General features: G+C 47.4%; 2 protein-coding genes across 2 annotated transcripts; one reads left to right on the top strand and one right to left on the bottom strand.

Moving 5' to 3' along the window:
* Positions 1 to 1457: 1457 nt before the first annotated feature.
* On the bottom strand, positions 1458 to 6256 carry slc5a8 (solute carrier family 5 member 8; the record flags this gene model as incomplete). The annotated part of the gene is made up of 17 exons (XM_079183682.1): positions 1458 to 1577; positions 1675 to 1763; positions 1852 to 1955; positions 2172 to 2389; positions 2651 to 2737; positions 2828 to 2895; positions 3002 to 3111; positions 3224 to 3312; positions 3504 to 3633; positions 3822 to 3962; positions 4179 to 4294; positions 4641 to 4679; positions 4777 to 4844; positions 4960 to 5011; positions 5118 to 5183; positions 5621 to 5740; positions 6023 to 6256. 17 exons carry the CDS (start codon positions 6254 to 6256, stop codon positions 1458 to 1460), a joined length of 1851 nt encoding a protein of 616 aa, XP_079039808.1.
* A 1636-nt stretch (positions 6257 to 7892) lies between these two features.
* On the top strand, positions 7893 to 26147 carry utp20 (UTP20 small subunit processome component; the record flags this gene model as incomplete). Its single annotated transcript, XM_079183610.1, has 61 exons — positions 7893 to 7943; positions 8074 to 8154; positions 8245 to 8311; positions 8421 to 8553; positions 8649 to 8837; positions 8919 to 9000; positions 9109 to 9246; positions 9389 to 9544; positions 9661 to 9813; positions 9922 to 10056; positions 10143 to 10220; positions 10325 to 10503; positions 10620 to 10784; positions 10992 to 11080; positions 11477 to 11582; positions 11805 to 11955; positions 12071 to 12133; positions 12232 to 12399; positions 12535 to 12611; positions 12699 to 12778; positions 12930 to 13176; positions 13289 to 13453; positions 13666 to 13756; positions 13891 to 13976; positions 14536 to 14658; positions 15469 to 15635; positions 15992 to 16200; positions 16450 to 16593; positions 16679 to 16758; positions 16861 to 17096; positions 17227 to 17371; positions 17478 to 17565; positions 17793 to 17936; positions 18175 to 18228; positions 18322 to 18474; positions 18574 to 18729; positions 18856 to 18996; positions 19098 to 19235; positions 19333 to 19472; positions 19603 to 19685; positions 19793 to 20112; positions 20207 to 20346; positions 20477 to 20633; positions 20728 to 20826; positions 20992 to 21159; positions 21277 to 21443; positions 21533 to 21680; positions 21783 to 21899; positions 22052 to 22222; positions 22462 to 22593; positions 22695 to 22805; positions 22909 to 23058; positions 23172 to 23354; positions 23529 to 23660; positions 23748 to 23880; positions 24105 to 24286; positions 24395 to 24466; positions 24561 to 24902; positions 25469 to 25595; positions 25738 to 25883; positions 25978 to 26147. 61 exons carry the CDS (start codon positions 7893 to 7895, stop codon positions 26122 to 26124), a joined length of 8475 nt encoding a protein of 2824 aa, XP_079039736.1. The 3' UTR covers positions 26125 to 26147.
* Positions 26148 to 26259: the final 112 nt, after the last annotated feature.

Below are 26259 nucleotides of genomic sequence, written 5' to 3'. Positions count from 1 at the left end.
GTCAAAATAAATATTTAAAAAAAATTACAGCAGTTTTTCTTTAACAATGGAACTCCTTTACTGCCATGGCTTTTTGAGATTGTTACAAGACAAGTTCAAATCAATACACACACTTCAGCAGCCAAAGAAGAGTTGAGATCCCTGTTCAGGTGCTGACAGAAAGAGACAGGTCTGTTGAGCGTTTCAGACTGTGGCTTAGTGATTAATACAGAACAAATAGTCATACTGGAAAAACATCATAGAACCACACACACACCGCACTTTAATAACACACACGCATCTGAGAACAAAACCACACTCGCCTCATAAGTGCTGGTGATGGACCTGCCTGTGGACGACTGGGATAAAGACCTCAGACCATTGGGTGGGAGAGAGCAAACAAAGCGAAGCCGTACCGACACCTACAGACCAGCGACGTTTTCAGCTAACAAGTCAACTGTGACAGAAATCATTCAGTGCAGGTAAAAAAAAAAACATCTCACCCCACTGATAAAGATTCTTGTTTTAAGAGGTTCGTCATTCAGCAGACTGGATCAGAAACCAAATCGCCCGTCAGGAAGAGATCTTTTTTTTTGCATGAAGCCTAGTCTGCTGTAACTAGCTCGGTTTGGGTTGGCCAGCGATACAGTGTGCTGACAAGTAGCTGGTGGTCAGGGACAAGGGCGGGGGACGGGTAGAGCCGTCAACACTGTGGCCCCCATGTTAGGAAGTCCCCCGAGCTTCCCAGGCCCCTGCCCACCCAGGCGTAGTAGACCCCCAATGCCAGCAGTCACACCGAAACTTGAAACAAAATGAGTCCTTTCACATCATTCTCTAGTCAATGAAGAGCAGTAAAAACAGCCTCGACACCTTTCGTTTGGAGTGTGTGTCCTTGTTTGCCTGCCACACACACGCACACAGAGACACACAGTATGTAATAATTATCTAGAAGGTAACCGTATGTTATGTCATGAGTCAAAAAAATCCCCCAAAAAAACAACACACACTGGAAACAACCATTTTCTGCACATAGTATCTTTTGTTTTCACTTTTAAAATGCCAGAATGATGATTTTATCAGGAGAGTTAATGTAGTGCTGATTTGAAAAGGGTGGTTCAGATCAGGGTTCACTGATGTCCACCTGGCCTGTGACTGCCTGTTACATAACACAGTGAAATATACTGTATTTCAGCATTGATAACCACAGGTTGTGATGTGATTATTTATATTTGACATGTGCAGGCAGTCAGCTTATAACAGGGCTATAGCACACATAGACTCAGGCAGACAAAGACTCACACTCACGTTCATACATGCAAACAATTTAGGTGAACCTGACCTGCATGTCTTTGGACTGTTTGGAGGACAAACAGCGGAAAAAAACACGCACACTTCACACACTTTTTTCTTTTCTGTATTTCAGCTCCTTCATTTACATTTCTTGGATTATTATTTCCAGTAATCAGGTAACAAACATTTCATGTGCGGACGCTGCCTTTTGTTAAGTCCAGCTCAACATCGCAGAAAGCAGGATTGGCGCTGCCGGTTTTCTCCTCTCCGTCCTTAGTCAGGTCGAGCTCTCCTGTTCGCCTCGTGACCTCAAAAAAGGGGAAGAAACGCAAATCAGAGAGTCAGCAGCTAGTTCTGTTACGAGTCGATAGCATTTGATATTGCTTCACTGGCCACAGCGCTTACTCTGTCTTTAAAATACTTGAACAGGTGATAAACAGTTGTGTCTTCTTTCATTAATGTAAGCCTCGATTCCACCTTCTGCTTCCAGCCTCCTGAAACGTTCATTGAGAACACATGAGAGCACGACAGAATTCAGTCATTTATTCATAAATCACGCAACAAAATATATGTTGTGTATACCTGTAAACAGGCTGACTAACAGTCCCACACTGACAGCTGTGATGGTTCCAATAGGACTGAAGTAAAGGTAGGACAGAGAGTACCAGCTGTCTGCCAGCAGAGGCCTGGAGGAGGGAGGAAATAGTACATGATCAGAAAACCTGATTTCGTTTTGTATTTTCCTTAAACTCAATACTAACACACATCTCACTAACTTGATATCGCAATGTTTCTTTTGCTGCCACTTTGTATCCTTATAGGCACCCTTAACTGGAATGAAGACACTAAAATGGCAGCTTACATCCCAACTAGTAATCAATCACAGCCAGTTGCACACTTACCTGCCGTCTACGTGGTGTACTGGGGCTGTGGTGATGGAGGCCGGCTGTGCTGGCAGAGCAGTGGCGGTCCAGTTGAGGCTGTCCGTGGCGGTGAAGTTACAGCCCTCGGTGGTCAGTGACAGAGGTCGGCTCATCTCAGGAGGGGGAGGGTAGACATGGGCCCCGATGCCCACCCACAGAGACACCACCAACCCCGACACAAGACCCGACAGAGCCCCCTGGAAGACAATTCAATCGCTGAAAATGGTAAAAACGTCCTTTTTGGAGACGCAGGTTTAAATGATATACAGACGTTTTAAAGAGGCGGGAAGTGAGAAAGTGCCTTGATGTATAATTTGTGGAGCTGTGCTGCTTATCTTTACAAAGGAAATAAAGGTATTTCAGAGAAAAACCCATCATAATGCCCTTTTTAATACTAGCATGGGTTACTGGAATCACAAAGACAACCACGAACTACAGTTAGATAAGAACAGGCTTACTTTGGAGTTGGCAATTGGACAGAGGATACCCAATGTAAACACGCCAAGTAAAGGACCTCCAATGATCCCAAATATACTGATGACTGCCTGTATGAAGAAGCACACATTCAGTTCATTCCTATAATAAATCATAAACCTCAGCTCCTGCTAAAGCATACAAAACAGATCCACTCTAACCTGCAAGATCCCTCCCATGAGTGAAGCCAGTCCGGCCATTCCAATGCACAAAACCCCATAAATGACACCTGCAACACGGACGACATTAGGGAATTATTTGAGGTTTTAAATCCTCAATTACCGCCAAACAGACAACTCGTTCAGCTCAAATACCCGTGAAAACTATCCACTCACTCAGTCCTTTTGAGATCCAGGACAGGTGTCTCTCAGACATGTTAGTGTACGGTTTGATCAGGTCCTCGACCGTCACCGCAGCCAGTGCATTGATGCTGGAAGACACTGTGCTGGGGTCGATATGACACCAAAATCACACACAATGTAGTCAAAGCAGAACCGTCATACAAATACCTCGCATATACAAAAAAATACAACTTAAAAGTGAAGTACTGTATTAACCTGAGCGATCCGCTAAATGCAGCTGCAACAAACAGTCCAGGGAGGCCGGGATAGTCTCCCAAGATGTCCATCACCAAATATGGCATCAACTGCAGAGGACGGGGGACAATATGCATAAGGCATTCATACACACATACCAACTATACATACATCTATTAACCTGGCTGAGGTGTTAAAAATCAATCTTCATCATTTCATATCAGTTGTAACTTCTTGGAATCTCACACACAGTCAAAAAGAAATCCCACAATGTTCATATATGTGTTGCTCTCCGTCGCACCTGATCAGGAGCAGAGACCAGTCCGGCGGTCCATGGGTCACACTTCTTATAGACCGAGAAGAGGCACATTCCTGCAAACACTGAGCACAGCAAGATGAACCACAGGCCTACCAGGTTGATGTAGACAGATCTGGAAAAAGGGAAGAATCACACATAAAGAAGCAGCGCACACGGACAAAAACATGCAAAAACTTCCTCTGCAGCGCACTAATCCCTGTATGACAACAACAGACAATCAAATGAGCCAATATCGCCGAGACTTATACCCCCCATCATGTGTCTCGGTAAGTGTCTCCCTCCCGGTAAATCAGGACTCACAGTCTGGCATGAGTGATGCTCTTGCAGGAGATGTATCTCTGAACCTGGGCCTGGTTGATGCCATAGATACTGACCCAGACGAATGTCCCTCCGACGGTAACGGTCCAAAAGGTGTGTCTCCTCAGAGGGTTAGTGTCAAAGCTGGTGAAAACGGACACAGAAGGCAGTTTTGGAATAAACCTTTCAGCGCCACGGAGAGAGACAGACGGGACAAAGGCTTTGAATGTTTCAGCACCATGAAGGCGGCACATTGTTTCTAATGGCTGGAACGATAGTTCTGTACTTCTGTGGTGGTGTTTAATGGCTTCCTACCGTTGAATAGAGCCATTCAAAGTTAATATCCTGACGCATACTCACTCCCCAAAGTTGAGTCTCCCTCCTTGTTGTGAATCTGAAATGATGGGGAGGACTCCGCCTTGTACGATCACGGACCTGATGATGACTGACAGGAAGCCTGCAAGCATCACACCAAGCTGGAGGGGGAGATTTCGATCATTTAGGTTGCTTCTTCCCTGTTTTTCTGTCCCAGTAAGTGGTCCTAATTTCACCGGTTTGTTGCACTTAAACCATTGTACATGGTTAGCGTATTAAGTATAATGCATTTATCCAAAACATGGGTCACAATGTTTGTGTTTTGGATGAAATCAGGTTGATTTTTAATGACTTTTCCATTTTTTTGTACAAGAGGAGATCAGTTGCTTGCTGTCGTGGCCCTACAGCTGCTAGTGAAACAGGTATGACACATGCACTATAATGGCGTATGAGTACCAGCGGTACCAAACCAACCACTTGTTGTTTTTTTCCATCCAGAGGCCTTACCTGAAACACATCTGTCCACACCACCGCCCTCAGACCACCCTGTAACGATGCAGACCACAAACAGGTGTCAAACACATCCACAAATTCAGGAATTTAAAGAGTCAAATAAAAAAGGTGAGCAGATTAAGTCACGCACCATTGTGCAGTAAAAGGTACAGACCACGCCTGTGGAAACAACTGCCCCCCACAGATCCATCCCAGTCACTGCAGAGAGAGGGAGGGTTTCAGACTAACTCAACTGAGCAAAACCAAGCAGCTTTAAGTGCCCTCGTGCAGGAATGTTAAACCAAGCTGAGCGTGGAAATGAAACCCAACATACCTTGGTTCAAAGCGAGAGCTGGGGCATAAATAACTATTCCAGTGTAGAGGATCTGTGAGAGAAATGATACAGACACAAAATGACCCTCGGGTGTCAGATTGGCTGTTTTGCACTCCGTGCTCAAAAGTTTGTCACGTGTTGACTGGCTTCTTACTCACCGTCTGAGCGATGAAGAGCGCGGTTCCCAGCAGACGGGTCGCTCTGCTGAAACGCAGCTCCAGATACTTGGCAGAGACGAGACGCGGACAGAAGAGAGCAGTCTTTATATCAGGTCAGTATCGGGTAAGAGAAGCTAGAAGACCTTTCTCATCACACACTGACCACTGGCAGTGCTTTACACACAAGAAATCACTCATTTTACTCCCCCTCACTTCGGATCAGTGACATTGGATCTGACGTGTCCGTCCACCAGTGTTCACTTTTCACTTTAACTTGCTGCCCAGAAGTCACCATCCCTTTACCTGGCTCCATTTCGACACACTTGCTGGAACGGAGCCGTATCAACCTCAGACTACAATAAAAGGACGTGCTCTTTAGCGTATGACAATATTTGGGTCCGTTTCTATAGTATTTTACAGGTAAACCGCACATTTGACATAGTTCATGACTTTGTTGAGAGAAGAGACGTCAAACGTCAATCTAAACACCAAAGCACACTCACCTCATACGTGCTGGTGATGGCCAGCCTGTAAAAGACTGGGAGAAAGATCTCAGACGTGACCACCATCGTCATCATGTAGGAGAGACCATAATATCCAATATTGGCTCCGTAGCGGTATACCTAAGGACAACATGCAGGAATATGTATGTTTTTTCTATGATTATCTGAGAAAACTGAGAGTGTATGTCCCATTCATGTCTCCCTGCCTCTGCATCGTGTCTCTTATTCACTAGGAACATCAGGGGAACTGCACTGGGGCTAAAGAGCTGCATCTCATCCCACTTTAAAAACTGTACTTGCATTGAAAGAAATACATCCCGTAGATTGAACCAGACACAAAATATCTTCTCAGGAGAGATGGTTTTTGAATTTGCCTCTTGGGAATCGGTTCTATAACTTTACCTCGGCCGGGTTGGACAGCACTGTGACGGCTGACATGAAGCTGGCGGTCAGGGACAGGGAGACGGGCAGGGCCGTCAGTCTTCGGCCCCCCATCAGGAAGTCCCCCGAGCTTCCCTGTCCCCTGTCCGCCCAGGCGTAGTAGACCCCGACGGAAGCGGACACCAGGAGCATGAGAGCAAACACGGCGTAGTCTGCTACCACAAAGGAGCCAGCGACCAGAGAGTCCTCTGACATTTTGGTGGAAGTCAGACCAAAACTAGAAGGAAAAAAACAACTTTTAAGACTGTTGTTCCAACTGTTCCATGTGTTTTGCAGCTCCTCATACGGATGTATAGAAGTCCTGACGCATCACCTTCTCACTCAACACTGAGCCGAGAGCAGCACCACGGACCGAAGCCTTTTGTATGTGTGTGTGTGTGTGTGTGTGTGTGTGTGTGAGAGAGAAAGAGAGGAAGAGAGAGCATTCCAGGCAGGTACATGTGGAGTCAACAGGCGAAGAGAAGGAATTGTTCTCGTGACTTTGAGTCCAGACTCCAGACCTACACACACTAAATACTACCCTCTGGAAATACTGACTCTATCAAAACATTTACTCATTACTCATGACGTTTGCATGTAATTCAAAAGAAGAACTTTGCAACATGTCTATGTTGTGTATCTAAAAGAATAAAATAAAAGCAGAAACAAGCAAAATTCTCAATTGCCTGCAAATGTTTCTGCTGACTAACCATTTTTTAAAAATATACTCACCTGTACTAGGTGATATTCACTGCTTTGGAAATGTGAGTAGTACTGATAAGGACAGACTTCTGAAAGATAACTAATCAAGCAAAGAGTTCCATCGAACAATTTTCCCTTTCTACAGACATCGGTGTTTTAGCCCTTTTCATCCCTTATTGGTTTTTTTGGGTCAAACTGACCTGGGACATGCAGCAATCAGCATGTTCTGTAATCAGACAGAAACTAACTAATGTGAATACATAGCCTACCTTTACAGTCAGTAAACATGATGTGAGGAAATACCACAAATGAAGTTTTGGCCACAGACGCCCTGCATCATGTCAAACCCCACCAAACAAGTGTAAGTGTGTGTGTGTGTGTGTGTGTGTGTGTGTGTGTGTGTGTGTGTGTGTGTGTGTGTGTGTGTGTGTGTGTGGTGTGTGTGTGTGTCACTTACAGCCTGCTGTGTGACCAGCACGGTAAGCTTTGAGTGTCTTTTACTGCTCAACATCCAAGTGGGTGAACATTGATTTCATGGTGATGTGTTCGTGGTTTTAACTTCTTATATGATGTATGGTAGACATCCCTCACTCAAAGATGATACAAAACAGATCCCTAAAATATAATGACTCAAAAACAATTCATTATTCTACATTAGTGTATGTGAAATGCCAAAGGCTCATAGGTGATGTACTGTGGCTGCTTAATGCCAACAAAATATTGTTTTAGCTTGAGTTTATCAAATTAAACTAAAAACAACTGAATGACACAGGTGTACAGGAGCTAACTTGAAACGGGGCAAGACTTCAGCTCCTTACTGGTGGTCATACCTATTATTTCATGGTCAGTGGTTCTTTTTAGCTCACGTTATCAAATGTAAACGAAGCTGGGTGTAGGTAGGCGCGAAGCCTCAAACGAAGGCGGAAGTGAAGGCAGGATTTCTCTCTTGGCTCTCCGCTTTTCTTCAGCCACCACGCGGAGTAAAAAGTTACCCACAATGCATTGTTCGTAATGGCTGCGCCCTGGTGTCGGCGTGTGTGTAAACAGTTGTAGCCAAGAGAAGAAACAAGCTGTAGTTTTCATGAATTGTTTAAATCTCACGAGGACATCTGGAATATAAAATAATCACGTATCAAGCGACGACGCAAAGATGAAGATTAAATCCAAGTCTTCGTATCACAAATCTGAGAACACCTACAGGGTGAGAGTCCAGACACTGCATGTAGCATGATGCTAATAGAGGCGCAGGGTTACAGTGGAGATACAAACACAACTGTATTAGTGTTTCAGCTCTAGTGGACATTTAACCCTTCTGATGTGTTCTCTTTCAGTTTCTCACTTTTGCTGAAAGACTTGCCAATGTCAACATTGATGTCATCCATCGTATTGACAGGACTGGATCTTATGCAGAGGTTGGTACAGTCATCATGGTTCCTCTCACTTACAGAGTGAGCTTCTCTGCGTTTATACTGTTGCTAATGACTTGTTTGCTCCTTACTTAGGAAGTAGAAACATACTTCTCTGAAGGACTGACAAAATGGAGGGACCTCAACTTGACAGAGCATTTCAGTATGTATACGATATAATACATACCACATGGTTTGCTCTATTTTCACGTGTAGGAACAAAGATGCTCTGTGTTTGCAGCCATTGTAAAATGAATGCCTTTCCTCCACAGCTACATTTTTGAAAGAGGTTTCCAACCAGAGCCAGTCGTTCAACATGCTGGTTTTCCATCAGACGTCCATCGTGGCGAGTCTGAAAACGCACCTGGCTGTCAAGAACAGTTTGGCCTACCAGCCGCTGTTGGAGTAAGTTGTCGTGTGTTCACCAGAGGAAGGGAGTTGTTGTTGTTGTATATCAAGCTGATGTACTAGCCCTGTCTCTCCTTTCTGTCCTCCTCCAGCCTGGTGGTGCAGCTGGCCAGAGACCTGCAGACTGACTTCTACCCCCACTTCCCCGACTTCTACCTTCTGATCACCTCACTGCTGGACACCAAGGACACAGAGGTCCTGGAGTGGGCTTTCACCTGTCTCTCCTACCTCTACAAGTACCTGTGGAGGGTCATGGTGAAGGACATGACCAACATCTACAGGTGGGAAAATAAGATTGTGGCAGGTGAATCTTTTTCCCCCCCTTTTGTAGCACTCACCTATTATTACTTTTGACCCCACAGTTTATACAGCACGTTGTTGGAGCACAAGAAAGAGCACATCCGCAAGTTTGCAGCAGAGAGCTTCTCTTTTCTGATGAGAAAGGTGAGTCATTTGCGTGTGTGCAGATGTCAAACAGTAACTTGTACCTTGGTTTCTTGTGACCTTAAAGTGCCATTTTTGTTTTCAATGATGTCTCGGTGTGTCACACAGGTTCCAGATCTCGATGCCCTGCTGAGTCATGTGTTCTCCGACCTGCAGCAGCACCCCGACAAGGCGGAGGGAGCAGGTCAGCTGCTGTTCGAAATGTGCAAAGGAGTCCGAAAAATGTTCCACTCCTGCGCTGCGAATGTGAGTTTCATCTCCCAAGGAGTGGGCGACGTCGGCTGGGGGCATTTAAAAGTTGTTTGCTGCTAAGAAATTTGAAACATTGTCATGTCAAAATAAACACAGTAATCCTGAATGTTGTTTTTCTCTCCACCTATCTCGCCAGGCTCTCCCTGTAGCTTTGCGTAAGCTCGGACCCGCAACCAACACGGGAGTATCTCTGCCGTGGGACACCGTTAAGGAGGCGCTGGATCACATGGCGCAGGCTGCGGCCGATCACGTCGAAAGAGAACACTTCCTGGTTTTGTGGGAGTCCTTACAGGTGGGCGAGATGTCCGGTCATCCGCTGTAACCGGTCCTTTCTCCACCCTCCGTTGATTTCTTTGTTGCGCTCCCTTCCCCGCCTTGTGTCTGATGTCGGTGTGTCCCCGTGTACAGGTCAGTGTGGTGGAGGTCTTGGGCGTTGTGGAGGCGAAAGGAGACGAGGCGGAGCAGGCAACGGAGCAGCTGGAGAGGCTGCTGTTCATTCTCCACACCCTGGCGTCCCACAAGGACGGAGCCAAGATCACCAAGCCGGAGGCTGTCTGCCAGGTAACAGGAGAACACGAATTTGTGAGATTTTGCTTTAAACGAAAACTCATCAACAAGAACTGTCACTCACACCGTAAAGTCAATCATTTTTCATCACCTTTCCCACAGACGGTGTTGAGGCTGATTCAGAGCTCGTCTCTGTCGGCTTCTTGTTCCCGTCTGCTCCTCCAGATCACCTCCTCCCTGCTCCTCGGGGAGAACATCACGCTGCCAAAAGCACTCACCCAGGAGACGGTTCAAAAGGTGTGTGTTTGTGCCAAACGGGGAAAAAAGACGGCATCTGTACATTGTGTGTGTGCTTCTCTGACTCTCTCTGTCTTCTTCACAAGGTGTTTGGCAGCACAATGGGGCAAGATCTGATACTAGAGTTCACCAAGGAGATGTTCACCATGAAACAATTTGAACAGGTGAGTCGTCACCGGAGTGATGTATGCACCATTTTCCTCTGTTTTTTGGTTATTTTTCTCTCTGTGACGCCCTGACTCTCCCTTCCTTCCTTCCTCTCCTCCAGCTCTTCCTCCCAAGCCTGTTGCGTTTCACGGCAGGGTTGTTTGGCTGCGGTGATCCCCGGTCTCACCACTGTGGCCTGGACGCGCTGGTCAGTCTGATCCTCGCCAAAGCCCCGCCCGCCACAGAGGGCTCCATGGCCTTTGAAACCTACCCTCTGCTGTTCACCGGACAGACCACAGGGTGAGCTGCTACGCTATACAAATCAAACATTTTATTTGTATCAAGCTAATTCAAGACTTGCTGAATCCTTCTTGTGTGTTTTGAATTTTGTATTTTTTTTTTCTTTTTTCTTGCAGAGTGTTCTGCACTAAGGAGGACGTTCAGGCCAGCGGTTCAACATCAGAGCAGCCGGCGGTGCCGGAGCTGGTGCTGTCGCTGATCCAATTTCCTGAGGAGCAGAACCAGTCCATCACCGACCTGTCACTGCCTTGGGCTGCCCTGGTGCTTCTGCCACACCTCAGGTAACACACACACACATATACACTAAGATTTTGATATGGAAAGTCAGAGTTTAGTTAACGAATGTTTCAGCACGAGCCTTGACCGTTACTGTGAAAAGGTTACACCCGCTTCCTCACTTCCATCCTCTCTTGCAGGCATTGCAGAAAGGTCTGACTGATGTATTCTATTTATTGATATTCTATTTATGTTTCTCTTTCATTTTTCAGGCCCATTGCTCCAGCTAGTGTTGTTCCAGCTGTGACTGCTTTCTTGAACCACCTCCTGTGTGAGATTGAGGCAGAGAAACTTGGAAAAGGTTTGTGATTTCTCGTTTTCTTTTTAACGTTCGTGAAAAGTGTCAGAATGGCAAAATGTTCATATCAACTAAAACAGCCAAAATAAGGACGTCACTAATTAAATGTAAGAATCGAGCCAGTGAGCACCGGCTGTGGTTGTTTGACTAATAATCTAATAATAAGAAACATCATTGTACCATTAAAAACGATTTAAGTCTAAACAGGATGATCATCAACAACGTTTAAGAGGAGGACAGTTTTAATTCCCACAAAGAAGTCCTCTTAACTCTAGTTTCTATTTGGAGTTTACCCAAAGAAGTGTAAAAATACAAAACAAGGATTTGAATCCTGCGTTAAGTTCATTTTTGTTCCCGAGACTGACCTGAAGCCCTTCTGTCCCGTCACCACTTCTCCAGCTGGTCTGTTTGTAGCCAGACAGGCGCTGAGCTGCCTCCTCACTCTGGACGGCTCTGCCCAGCTTCTCTCACTGGTCCCCGTGGACAAGATCAACTCAATCCTACAGTAAGTACGGCATTTGTGTGTGTTTTGTGTTAATAATTCAGTTCATCAACAGATTGGTAACACGTGGATGAAAAGAAAGAAAGCTTCAAGTTACTGATATAGAAACATGTGGCTCACTTCTAAGGGGAACGTAAGGAGGAGTCTCGCATTTATCGCATCAGATAGGAAACGTCTTCCTCACTTCCACTAAAGGGTTTTAACTCTTAACCATTGCGGTTCCAGGAAGTTTCCCACGGACCTGTCTGCCCTGCTGCTAGCAGACCTGTACTACACTCGCCTGTCACTCAGCGGCGTTTCAGAGCACCTGTCCCACAGTGCACTGCTGGAGCTCCACCAGATGCTGCACGCCAACCTCTCCTCCAACATCACCAAGGTATGTCTGCAGTCACAGACACAGCGGGGACTTGAGGAACGCGTTCAAGGACTAATATGAATATGTTGTTATATATTTACCACAAAGTTCACGACTGAGTTCTTTTCTCTCTCAGATTCGCCTGCTGACTCTGAGGATTCTCTCTCAGTTTGAGGCGGAGCTCCCGCCACAGACCGAGGTACGACCGTCGGTCCGGATTCTCGTGGAACTCCGTCAAAATGCAGGAAGCAAGAAGCTTGTGTCCTTACTTGTCTGAGTGTCTGCCCCTCTGTCCAGGGTGAGGAGATTGTGGAGGTGCAGCCGGTGTTCGCGGTGTGCCTGCAGGCCGAGCTGGTGCCGGCCTCGGTGCAGGACTACAGAGACAAGCTGCTCCACCTCCGGAAGCTGAGACACGACCTGGTGCAGCGCAGTCTGCCTCAGGGGCCACCCGGCACCTTCCAGCAGGTACAGAGGACCCCCTCCTGTTGTTTCTTCTTTTTATTAGTTGGAAAAGAGCAACACCGTGTTATTGAGCGTTTATTCCTGGGACCTCCGGGGAATTCTGTATGCCAAATGTGAGAGATGCTCGTTTTCCTTCAGGCGCCTCTGCGTTACCTCATCGCAATGCTGTTCGTCAACTTCAGGCCACTGTGGGACGCAGTCATCGAACTTCTCGTGTGAGTATAATAGCGTCTGAAACGACACACTTCTGGTGTTTTTGGTGCAGTGCCATGGATTGTTAGCATTTGACTGCCTCTTCACAGGAGCCATGCCAGAGGGATGGACAACAAGGACTTCTGGAGGGTCTACCACGAACATCTGGAAATGGTGGCAGGGATCGCTGGTAAGGCTGCCCGCTGTGTCTTCTTCAAACGCTCATGATCTTTTGTTCAACGTCAGCGTTTACATGCCGGGACCCCCCCACAGCGTTGGTGTATTGAACCGCAAAGGAAACGAGACAAAGAAAAGTAAATCTTCCCCTCTCCATGTCACAGAAAAAGAATTGCGGGAGGACGACGAAGAGGAGGGGCCGGGCCTCGAGGGCGAGCCGGGCTGTGATGTCATTGAAAGCGGGGACGTGGGGGTGCTGTTCCTGGAGCAGCTGAAGTTGACCTCCAACCCCGACGAGAGGACGGACTTCCCCAACTTCCGCAGCCTGCTGTGGCGCTGCATGACCCAGTTTCCCGACAGAGTGGAACCGCGCAGCCGGGAACTGAGCCCTCTGCTGCTCCGGTTCATCCGGTTAGTGTTCATCACCGTATATATTTTAGGGAATCATTTTTTAACAGGTAGATCTGTGTCATCGGTGAGTCCAAGCATCGAGCCCTGATGTTTTTGTTATTGTTGTTGACAGGAATGAGTTTTTCCCCGCCGACCTGCTGGTGGCCCCCACTCAGGATTTGAGGAAGGACGCTGCCCTAGAGGAGTCTGGGATGGCTCTGGAGGAAGACGAGGAGCAGGAGGCAGAGGAGGGAGGCAGACAACAGAGGAAGGCTCCTCCTAAGAGAGCTGCTGCCAAGTAAGACATCACGATCATGCTGAATGTTGTTTTCCACCTGCCTTGTGAAATTAAACAACAACCGTGATGCCAGGTTTCCTATTTTCATGAAGGTTATATTATTAGAAGTAGTCAATAGAAACATCATTAGGGCTTCTTTTGTGGTTTCTATATGACCAGTAAACCTGTACTGGTGTTAACTGAGCCTTGTGTGGGTCTCTTCGTGTTTCCAGACAGCTGATTGTCCATCTGAAGGTATTCACCAAATTCACCAACCCTCGCTCTCTCTACCTGGAGAGCAGCCTCAGTGAGCTGTATAACCAGGTAACCCCGACGCTTCACACGTCTTAAAGCTATCCCAGAATTACAGCTTGCTTGATACTGGGACCGAAATATCACAATTCTGCTCTGGATATGGTGTTTGGGACATGCATGATAATGTTTCTCTCTGTGTTCAGTTGCTCTGCCATCAGGACCAGCAGATCCAGCGAGTGGCGCTGGAATGTGTTCTCACATACAAAGACTCCGACATAGTACCATACAAGTAAGGAAACTACCGTAACCGCCTGCAGAGATGGACGGGAGAGCAAAATATACAGTAATGCGTCTCTTGAAGCAACAATCTCCCATTCTTTCTTCCCCTCAATGAGGTCATTGTGAGCGTGTTCGATAGGGATCAGAGCGCTCGTCCTCCACCCTCTACGGTTACAGGCGGAGGAATGTTAACGTCCAGCTCATTGCTGACTCTGCTGAACACCATGCCCGCTATTGTCTGTTATCAAGCTATCCGTTCACCTGCAGACAGATGTGTGTTTCTGAGGAAGTTTAGCATTACAGATGATTGTGTGTGTGACTCAGGATGACCGCAGTGAAGAGACCCTGTGATTGTGATTTTTTTGGTATGCTGTTTGTAATCCATATCTTATTAAGTGGTTATTAAATACACATGGTATTATTATGAGGCTACATTATGGGCAATTAGGAGGGGGGGGGTTTTAATCCCAAGATCTGAGTATCTATCTTGCAAATAAGTCATTGAACCATTCTGGCTGCAGGGGTGATGTGTCTTGACCTTTTGTGTGTGTGTGTGTGTGTGTGTGCAGGGAGAATCTTGAGAAGCTACTCGACGACAAACACTTCAAAGAGGAGATCGTCCATTTCAACATTTCTGAGGAGGGAGTGATTGATGCTTCACACAGAGCCAGACTCATCCCTTTGCTCATGAGGTGTGTGTGTGTGTGCTTTTTGTTTTGTTAGCTTCTGTAAATTTGACATATTGGTAAGATGAGAGGAATGATAAGACTCTCATGTCTGTACAGCTTAGCTTAGCATAAAGACTGCAAACAGCAACCCTGGTCCCCATGGTAACAACGTCCGCTATCCAGCACCTCTAAGTGATGAACACATTATAACTGTTTCGTTAAATCTATACAAAAAAACAGTGTACAAATGTCAAGATGAAGACCGTTGAATAGCTTAGTGTAGCTTGAAGGATTTATTTTTAACCTCTAGACAGCCAGACTATCTGTTTCCAGTCTCTATGCTAAGCTAAGCTAACGTCTCCTGGCTGTAGCTTCATATTCAACCAACAGACAGGAGAGTGGTGTCTATCTACTAATTTAGCTTGCAGTAAGAAAGTAAATGCGTGTATTTCTTAAAATGTCAAACCATTCTTTGAAGTTAATAAGAACTACTTACTGCTCAAAATATGAGTATTTGTTTTGCACTATAAAACCACACTGATGGGTTATATATTAGTTAATAAGACAAGTTATAGTCAAGCTGCTTTTTATCTGCCATAAAGCAGAGAGAGCCGCTTGATGCCAACATGTTCTAGTAATTTAACAAGCTACTGTAGAGATGTTCATACATAAATGACTGAAACAATGAATTTCCTCTGGTTTTTAATTACTTAACCCACAAAAACTATAGGAGGCCTTGTTCGTTAGTTTTGTATTTTTCACCGTTAATAATGTACCGTAGCTTTGCTTTGATGTTTCAATAACTAACCTTATCTTTGCTGTTTTATTTCACAGGATCCTGTTCGGCCGTCTGCGCAGCAAAGCAGGCAGTAAGTTTCAGGGGAAGGCGAGCGCCGCCACCCGCTCCTCCATTATCCTGCGTTTCCTGGCAGGTTGCCAACCCGAGGAGCTGGGAATATTCATCGACCTGCTGCTGGAGCCCGTCTGCCATCACAGTCACGGTAAGACTCGTCTGTGGTGCAAAATGAAAGAGTTTCTCAGTCCTAAGGCTTAGTTTTTGAACCTGATGAATCACCCAGTCTGCATCCAAAAGTTCTACTGTTTAGATGTCCAGGTTCAGCACATTTAAATAAACTGTTGCAAATGTGCAGGTTCTATGTTTTCCCTGATAGGATAATATGTAAGTAAAACATTCAGGGGGAACTTCTAAATTTGTTCAGTCCCATTGCTTTGATTGCAGTTTTAGATTTAACAAAGCATCATAATAACTCCTGTGGCGTTTTGCTTGATTTTTACATCATCATTTATTCAATATTTAGCATTTTATGAATTCCTGAGTCAACCTTTGTGTCCTCAGGTTCCTGCCTGGCGGCAGTGGAGAAAGCAGTAGCTGAGACAGACGTGGGTGCCGTCCTGCCGCTGGGCCGGCAGCACAGCCTGCTGAACATCATCAATGTGGTGATCCAGAAACTGGGCCACATCATCCACATCTACCTGCCCAAGGTGCTGCAGATCCTGCTGGGTGTCACCGCCTCTGTGTCCCTCGTCCTGGACAGCAGGGACCAGGTAATCTGGATAGGGACTGATGACATTATTTGTTCATTTCTTTAAACACATTTCTAATGTTCAGATAACTGGTATTTTCTCACAAAGTATGAATTACCAAGACAACTTGAGAGCATCTCAAAAGTAGCAAATTGAATAGGTTGAAGCAAAAACACATTGAACAACATGTAATCCCCTGGATTTAGAGATGCAAGGCTTAAACAAAAGTCAGTGTCCTGGTTTCTCATTGTCTTCCTATATTCTCTGCAGCTGCGCGCAGGTTGCATCGGTCCTCTGAAGAACCTGAGGCGACTCGGCGTCCTGAGGATCCAAGACTTTTTTGACGGCTTCGACTCCTACAGCTTCAGTGCAGACGAGCTGGATGCTGTCTTTCAGGCTGTGGTCTGGCCTCAGGTACGTGTTGCAAACAAGTTTTAGTGTCTTTATGGGTTGTTTTTTTTCGTCCCTACATGTCTGGTTTACATTTCTGTTTGTGCAGGTGTGTCGCCTCCCAACAGAGAGCCCGTACTCCCCCACCCCTCTGCTGAAACTCATCCACGTGTGGTGCAAAAATGCCAGGTTTGAGTTTTCCTCTCTTCTGTCTCATCTCTCCACCAGACCATCTTCATCCAGAGGGAGGTTAAGGAAGTACAAAGATTTTATTTCTTTTGTCCGTCTTAGGTACTTCCCCCTCTTGGTCAAGCGGAGGCCGAACCAGCCGGAGTGTGACGTCCTCCTTAACGTCTTCGCCCTCCTCTCAGCCAAGAACGCTTCCCCGGTGTCCATCGGAGTGGTGATGGACATTGCTGAGTCTCTAGCAACCACTGAAGACTTTGTTGCCTCAGAGGCTGAGACGGAGCTGAGCGTCAACGGCTGTGTGTTCCCGCAGCCTGAAGAGGGCAGTCTTATCACTGCAGGTTAGCGGAGTTTGCCTCATTTTGTCCCTAATGTATACCCTGTATATACATATCTCTTCTAATTCTAATGTCTGGCTAGTTGTCCCTGCTGGACAAAGTTAACTGTGCCTGTTTTTAATATGTCCTCCAGACTCATTGAGTCAGGGCTCCAGAGTGCTGCTGCCTCACGTATCCACCCTGCTGCAGTACCTCAGCGGAGTCGTACGCAACACAGAGCGACTCAAGAAGAAGAAGTTCAGGGCACAGGTGGCCAAAGAGCTCAACATCCTCTCCAAGTACGTGTTTTATTTGGATGAGAAACACACAGTAGAGTTTCTTTATTTGTAGATTTAAATATACTATATGCAGTCGTCTCATCAATCTCATTGTTTTCTCCTTCAGGGTCAGTCGATTTGTGAGCGACAAGGAGCAGAGCTCGGTGCTCATCAGCTTGCTGCTGCCCTACCTCCAGAAAGGCCACAATCCTCAAGTAAGACTCACTGCTTACTTTTGTCTGTTTTATTTTATTTTTTTAAATGTTATGGTGCAGAAAGCTTAAAAGAGATTGATTTCATTGTAATCACATTTTTTACCACCTCCAACTACCTCGACCTATTCACTGATTTAAGGGATGAAAGGGTTAAGTGATGGACCTGGTCAACGCAGGACAAAGTTTGGAGTCCTCTATGGATGACCTTGCTGCGCTGTTTGTTTCAGGAGACAGAAATCGACATCCTGGCCACCATGCAGAACCTGCTGCGGCAGTGTGTGCAGCCATCCGCCTTCCTGCGGCCGCTCAGCAAACTCTTCTCCGTCATTCACAACAAGCTGCCCAGGCAGGCCCTCACCAATGTCTTCCAGGTACGGCAGAGAGCCTAACAAAAAGCTGTGATTAACGGTGGACAGTGTTTGTAACTTATCTGTGGTGCATTTATGGCCGAGTGCCAGCGCTCCCTCCCGCTCTCGAAGTGCCAATTCCTGGGGTCTTCAACAATTGTTTATGTTATCGGGGGTTAATCACACAGATATCTATTGTGAATTCACGCCTGTTCTGTTGATCTTCCTCCCTCTGAATCTGCCTTTGCTGCTCTGCTTTCAGACTCTGTCAGATCTGGAGCCCTCGCTCTCGTACATCACTGATTTAGCAACAAAGGTAAGATCATTTATTACATTCACACATTGCAACCGGTGAGAAAACCAACCGGTGAGAAAACACTCATTGTTTTCCCGCTCGCCGTCTCTCCAGCTCAACGCGTTCGACTCTCGACACTTGGACGAGGTCTACTTTGACGTGCGTCTGGCGGCTTTCCAAGACGCCTCCAGGCGGATCAAAGACATGACGACTCTGGACCTGGACTACATCTACACCGTCATGCACAACTGCTTCCACACCTTTGAGGTAAAGCAGACGTCTGGTACACGTGTCCTCGTCTAAATGAACACCACTTCACGACTTCAACGGCGTTGATTGTTTCCTCCCCTCCCTCTCACCCTCCAGATTGGTGACATGTCGCTGGGAGACAACGCCACCTTGTGTCTGTCTGCAGTGATCACCCAGCTGGCGGCGGTCGGTGCTGGAGAACAGCTCTTCAAGGACATCGTACACCACACCATCCTGGACGCTTTACACAAGGGGCTGCGCAGCAAGACAGACGTAGGAACTCACACCTGTCCCCCCCCCACCCCCCAGTTCTGCTGCGATACCAGCTGTATCAGGAGTTCTGCTCTAACAATGTGGTCTCTTCTCTCTCTCTCCTTCACCCCCCCGTCACTCTACCAGAGTGTGCAGCATGAATACACCACAGTGCTGGCCTGCCTGGTGAAGACCTTTCCCTCCAAGAAAGAGTTCAGAGACCTGGTGCAGCTCACCAACTACAATGACCTCGAGTCTGACTTCTTTGAGCACATGAAGCACATCCAGGTAAGAGAGAAGCCATGAATACTCATTCCTTTATCTCCGTGCTTCCTTTTATTTTGATCTGACTTGTTAGACACTATGCGTTTCATTCTTCCTGTTTTTAGATCCACCGGCGTGGTCGTGCCCTGAGGAAGCTGGCCAAGCAGCTGACCGAGGGCCAGGTGGTGATGACGCCTCGCTCTCTCCAGAATTACATCATGCCGTACGCCATGACCGCCCTGCTCGATGAGAAGATGCAGAAGGTGACTCGGACATATATTTAAAGCTTTGAGAGAAAGCTGCACGCGTCTTGTTTATTAGTTAGTGTGTCTGACTCTCCTCTCCTCTCTCACACTGCAGCATGAGAACATGATATCGGCGTCGGTGGAGATTGTGGGCGCCGTGTGTCGCAGGCTGACCTGGTCCAAGTACCTCTACTACCTCAAACACTTCGTCCACATCCTGCAGACGGGGCAGACCGAGCAGAAACTGGCTGTTAGGTAGGTTTTTAAACCACTGCATTGCTTTTCAATGACCTTTTGCATTTTACACAAAGTGTTTTGTTCACTCTATACTAAGAGGCTCCCTCCTTTTCTTTTCTTCCCTTGTGTTGTACCACTATAACTCCAGTTTGCTGGTCACCGTCCTGGAGGCTTTCCATTTTGACCATCAGACCCTCAGCAGAGAAATGGAAGCAGCCAAGGCCAGAGAGGGTGAGTTCTCAACTCGGACTGCTTTAAAACAAATACGAAGTCGGATAAATGTCATAATGCGTCTTATTGATGAAACACCCTAAATCAAGCTGCATATCTTTATCAAGCTGAGAGTGTTGCAGTCGACGCTGAGGAGGAGGAGGAGCAAGCTGCGGCCGACGAATCGGACGCAAGCGATGATGAGGAGGCGATGGAGGTAGACGGTAAGACCGCTCCAACCAATGTCCCCATGGAGACGGACACCACCAGCGGAGAAAAGCCTGTCGCCTCTAAAGAAGGCGCCAAGAAGCCGGCGGCTCCTAAACCCTTCGCCGTAGCCAGCGGGCTGCCGCAGAGCACCGAGGAGCTGGAGTCTCTGATCAGCGCCATCCAGCAGACCGTTAGCAACAGCGTGCTGCCTCGCCTGCACAAGTGTCTCATTGCAAAGGTGTGACGCTCGCTCACACAAATACAGTCTTAATCGGTTCTGAAAGCTCTAAACGGCAGTGTGATAGTGGAAGTGTGTTTTGTGTTTCGTTCAGATAAAGCGTGACGATGAGCACAAGGCAGTGAAGTCGAAGGATGTGAAGGAAGAGGAGGTGGCGAGGATACCGATAGCCTTCGCCATGGTCAAACTGATGCAGACTCTGCCTCCAAACATCATGGAGGTCAACCTGCCTGGGTATGCTGCTGTGTTGAAACTTCTTTGTGATCATCTATATGGGACTACTTAATATATTTGTTTGAAATGACATTTTAGCGATGCACGTATTTTGTCTTTTTGTTGCTAAATACTTGTGCGTGTTGTCCAGGATCCTGATCAAGGTGTGTGTGGTGCTGAGGAACCGTTTCCAGGAGGTCCGCGACGTGGCGAGGGGAACTCTGGTGAAGATCATCGAGACTTTAGGCTTCAGGTACCTGCAGTACCTGCTCAAAGAGATGCAGGGGGTGCTGGCCAAGGGCTACCAGGTTAGGAGCGCACACATGGACACAACCATGAAAGCATAGTCAGAAGTGTCTTTGAAAGTCTTAATAATATCTGTATGTGCTCCCCTCTACACAGGTCCACGTGCTTACATTCACAGTATACCAGCTGCTGTCAGTCCTCAGTCCAACCCTGAAGAGTGGGGACCTGGACTCGTGCATGAACATGCTAATCGATGTAAGAACGCGTCGCACCACAAACCCACATAGACTCCGTTATGTCAAATGATAAAGATGGCTCAGCAGTTATTATAGTTTTGATGTTTACTCTAGATTTGTGTTTTCGGGACATACAGTCACCGCTAGCGTTCATCTTCCTCTTCGTTCTTCCCATGTTGGTCAGATCTTCAACAACGAGCTGTTCGGGCCCGTGGCTGAGGAGAAGGAGGTGAAGGGGATCGTCTCCAAGCTGATGGAGGCTCGGCACAGCAAGAGCATGGACTCCTACGAGCTGCTGGCCCACTTTTGCAGCAAGGAGAGCGTCACCAAGTTCCTATTGCCACTGAAGGAGGTGAGGGGGGGGGAGACATGCTTTTAACTGTATAAGGATTACTGTGTTTAAACTCACTTGATCGTCTTTCTTGAAAGCAAAAGCGACTCGACTTAAAGCATTGAATTTGACTCTCAGCTCCTGGAGAATTCATCCAGTCTGAAGGTGTGTCACCGGGTGGGTGCTGTGCTGAGGCGGCTGGTCCTGGGTCTGCTCGTCAACGAGGGCATGACTTCTCAAGATATCCTCCTGCTGTGCCACGGCCTGGTCAGCGAAAGCCTGCCGCTGCTTACCAAGAGAGACCGGTACACGCAAGCTCACATCAATGTACAGTAAATCACTTTAATGCTTATATCCACCTGCCATGTATGACACTGTATATGTGTGTGTGTAGAGACAAAGCCTCAGCCAAGCCTCCTCCAGACCCCAGACTGCCCCCTCCCAGCTGCCTCCTCCTGCCTCCGACTCCGAAGAGAGGAGGTCAGAAAGCTCTGGTCAGCAGCCGAACCAACATGTACATCCTGGTGGACGCTGGCCTCAAGGTGCACATTGGAAAAACTCCCCAAGCAACGATTCTATGATGTAATAGATTTGTTTTGTTTTTCTGAAGCGTTTGCCATCATGTGTGTCCGCCTGTTTCTCAGCTGCTCCACCTGAGTCTAAAGAAGTCCAAAGTGACGTCGTCCGACGCCTCGGCTCTGGAGATGCTGGATCCTTTCGTACCGCTGATGCTCGACTGCCTGGACTCCATGCACGTCAAGGTACGAGCGTTTTATGGTTACATGGGTGCTTTTATCACCCGTACCTTTGAGCATCATCGGTCAATCGAAACGCATTCCCATATCTGAGATTGTAAACTTGTACTATCTCCACTATCCTCCACCCTCTTCCTCCGTCTCTCCTCCCTCCCCAGGTGATCACAGAGGCTCTGGTGGCGTTCACTTGGCTGTTGAAGTTCCCTCTGCCAGCAGTGGAGCAGAACGCCGACCAGCTGACCAAGCTGCTCTTTGTCCTGCTGAAGGATTACTCCAAGGCCGGAGCCGCCCGCGGGGAGAACTTCCTCCTCGTCCAGAACTGCTTCAAGGTACCAGAAATAATAAACACACACACATGCACACGCCTGAAGATAGACGGGTGAGACCATCTGTCAGTCTGAGGAACATTCCCTTTAGTTTTGTAGCTAAAACACAACAAAGTAGTAGTATTGAAAGCAGCTTTCTGGAATAGTATAATACTTTTGAAAGGGAAAGAGCAGTAAAAATGATTTCTTGTGAAACTTGTGATAAAACTGTTTCATGTTGATTCTGTCTGTTTGTCTCTCAGGCCATCACCATACTGGTGAAGAATGTCAAAAACAACCAGATTTCAGAGACACAACTGCAAGTGCTGCTGGGATATGCTGAGGAAGACATCTACGACCAGTCCCGCCAGGCCACGGCCTTCGGCCTGCTGAAGGTGAGTGTTTGTGGTGCTGTGCAAAACGCTTCAGGCCAAACTCTTCCAGGATGTACGGCCCCCCTCCGCTGTGTATTTATATGTGGATCTGTCGCCTTCAGGCAATTCTGTCCAGGAAGCTCATTGTTCCAGAGATGGAGCAGGTGATGAAGAAAGTGGCCAAGCTTTCCGTAACCGGCAGCAACGCTATGATCAGAATCCACTGTCGACAGGTACTCGCACATAAAAGAACATTTCTTCTTGTTGCTTTATACCGAATGACAAAACGCTGTTTTAAGAAAATCCTTTATTCAGCCAGTGTCCATGTTTTTGCAGATCTATCTCAAATACCTGCTGGACTACCCGCTGGGGAGGAAGCTGAGAGGGCACCTGGACTTCGTGGTGGCCCAGCTGCACTACGAGCACGACACAGGCAGGGAGTCTGTGCTGGAGATGCTGGCCTACGTCTTCCAGACGTTCCCTCAGGTGCGCACATTTGCTCTCAAGTCTGCGTGTGGTCAATAATCCTCAGTCCGACAGTGATACCACAGTGTTAGTAACCCCAGAGCACTTTGCGTACTTCCTCATTTTCCGCTCAGGCCCTGCTGTTGAAGTACAGCGGCTTGTTCTTCGCCCCGCTGGCCCTGGTCGTGGTCAACGATGACTCGGCACGCTGTAAGAAAATGGCCGCCATGGCCATCAAGGCCCTGCTGGCCAAGCTGGACGTGAACCACCAGAACAACCTGTTCTCCCTCGTCAACACCTGGCTGCATGCAGAAAAGGTACACATTGTACACATACACTTGTAGGGCAACAACTTTACACAGTGAATTCAAATTAGCTGTTTTTTTTTTTTGTATTTTGTAATATTAGTTTCTTGCTTTGGTATGTTGGTCCTAAATGATTTTGAATAAGATGTAATTCAAACCTCTAACCGCCCCGTCCTGCCCTCCCAGGCCAGCCTGCGGCGTCTCGGGGCCCAGATTTGTGGTCTGTACGTGGAGCTGGAGGAGGAGAAGTTCGCCCGTCGCATGGTCAACCTGCTGCCTCTGCTGGAGAAAGAGATAAACCCTGCCAAATACCAAGACGTGAGGCGACGCATTCACACCGTCTTTGGCCACAAGTTTGAAGCCCGAGGGAAAAGGAAGCATCTTAACCCTCTTTGTGTCTTTCAGATCGAGGAGGAGCAGGATGAGAGAGGAGCAGACAGGCTGTTGTTCAGTTTTCTGACTCTCATCACCAAACTGAGCAAACACTGCGGCCTGCTGGAGCTCAGCAAGCCTCACGACACACTCTGTAGCATCTGGGGTAAAGGGCCGACACACACACACACACACACACACACACACACCACCTCTCCGTCACTTACACATACACATTCCACACACACACTCGCTCAATTCTTTTTATGCCTCCTCGGAGGCAGAACTTCCAATTAGTACTGTATATATGACTTTTTTACATTTGTTTATGACATCATATTACAGGAAGATATTTTTTCCGAGTCTGTAACTGTAGTTTTTCTCCCGCAGGTCACATTGAAGCCCACCTGCGCTACCCTCACTGCTGGGTGTGGCTGACTGCCTCGCAGCTCTTCGGTCAGCTGTTCGCAGCCCATCAGGCAGAGCAGCTGGTCGCTGCATGGAGAGGAGAGGGAGATGCTTCACCTCAGTCTCCAGCCACAGCCTTTATCACCAGCAGCCTGGACAAGAAGGTGAGCACTCGTTTTAGTTTTCTCAGCGGTGATCAGATTTCTGCATGTTCTTCTCATTATTTGAACTTCTTTTTTTTCTTCTGTCTTCTTCATGACATTTGACAACAGATGAGAGAGTTGGCGTTATCGTTCTGCCATCAGCTACAGTCCAAGTTCCTCGACACGGCGTCAGGAGAGCAGGTGCCTAAACTCCACCACGACACACCGGACATTTTTGTCAAATCTTAAATTCGAACGAGAGTTGATTGACGGACATTTTCTGCTCCGCCCACAGGTGATCAAGAACCTGCTGTTCGTCGGCAAGGTGATCTACCTCCTCTCTCCCGAGTCTGACGTCACTCCGCCTCAGGAAGGAGTGGAAAAGGAGGAGCAGAGGGAGGAGAAAGAAGCAGAGGGGGAAGATGAAGATGAAGATAAGGGGTTAGAAAAGGAAGATGAGGAGGAGGAGGAGAAAGAAGCAGAGGGGGAAGATGAAGATGATAAGGAGAGAGAAGAGGAAGAGGATGAAGAAGAAGATGACAAGGATGATCGGCCTCCTTCCCTGCTGTGGTTGATAAAGAAACTGTCGCTGATGGCCAAGAGAGAGGCAGCATACACTCCCAAAGTTCCCCTGAAGGTAGACATCGGGTGCTGTTCATTATGCTAACGTGTCTCTTTGCTTCCTCACTCCTTAACTCCTCCCAGCGAGGATGTGAGAGACGGATGCCAGGAAGAGACACGAGGACAGAGGAGCCCAAAATGCTAAATGAGAAACCCTCGATGTCATTGCGTCAGTCTTAGACAACGTCAGTTTCTTCTTAACTGTGTTACATGGAATTGCGCCATTTATACGTCACACCGCTTCTGCTTAGGATCCACTTGTGTTACACTCGCTCACCACGCTCCTCCAGAACCCTCCTCTCTCCTTGCTCCTTTTCTCCTGGAGGTGCATTTAAGGGATTGGGAGATATGATGGTAGAGGAACACGAGAGGGAGAGAGGACATGAGGAACGAGTTAGCATAATGATAGGCACCCAAAGAAGCTAATAGTTTCTCTGGTTAGCTTCAGGCACGTCCTCTGATTGCTATGAACCAAAGAGCCTTGTCTTTCTCCTTTTAAATCCATGAAAACGATCTTTCCATTGTCTCGGTTGTAAAATAATAATTCCATTTTCTTTCCCGCCACTCTCTGCACTGCCACAGAGGACGTGTGTGTTCAAGTTCCTGGGAGCGATAGCCATGGACCTGGGGAAGGAACGCCTCGGCCCCTATCTGACCACTCTCATCACTCCGCTCTACAGGGAGCTGGACAGCACCTATGCAGACCAAGGTACCTGCTCTTAACCTGTCTTTTAAAACAAAACAAAAAAGCCTACAAATGTCTTTGTCCAGAGTTCCTAACCTGTCACGTGTCATGAAAAAGGCAGAACGGTGAAATAAACCTTCCAACAAAAATCTCTCTCTGTGTCCAGATCCCACCCTGAAGAACCTGGCACAGGAGCTGATAGAGCTAATGAAGAGACACGTGGGGCTGGAGAGATTCTCTCTGGCCTTCTCTGCTGTCCAGAAGGAGTTTTCACAGAGGAGAGTTGCACGCAAACGACACAGAGCCATGCAGGTATGACGACCAAAAACACCTTCACTAACACACAAAGTTCCAACTTCCTTCCTTCCTTCCTACCAATCAATGTGTTTGTCTTGTGTTTTCCCAGGCGGTGGCGAACCCAGAAATCGCAGCCAAGAAGAAACTCAAGAAGCACAGGAACAAAATCGAAGCCAAGAAGAGGAAGATCGAGTTCCTCCGGCCCGGATATAAAGCCAAGAGGCAGCGGCTCAAAGACCTGGCCATGGTGCAGTGAGCCAAGTTGGCGGCTACTTCGGTTAATCGAGGACTCTAGGTGGGATCGAACGCTGGTCCAGTTAACCCAGGAAAGTGACTCCTGTGCTTTAGCTGGACATGGTCCATGCTCTTTGTGGGTTAACTGGCTGCAGAT

The sequence above is a fragment of the Pholis gunnellus genome (assembly GCF_910591455.1).
Source record: "Pholis gunnellus genome assembly, chromosome: 22".
Taxonomy (NCBI): Eukaryota; Metazoa; Chordata; class Actinopteri; order Perciformes; family Pholidae; genus Pholis; species Pholis gunnellus.
Note: the sequence above shows the minus strand (reverse complement) of the source record. Positions and strands in the feature narration are given on the sequence as shown.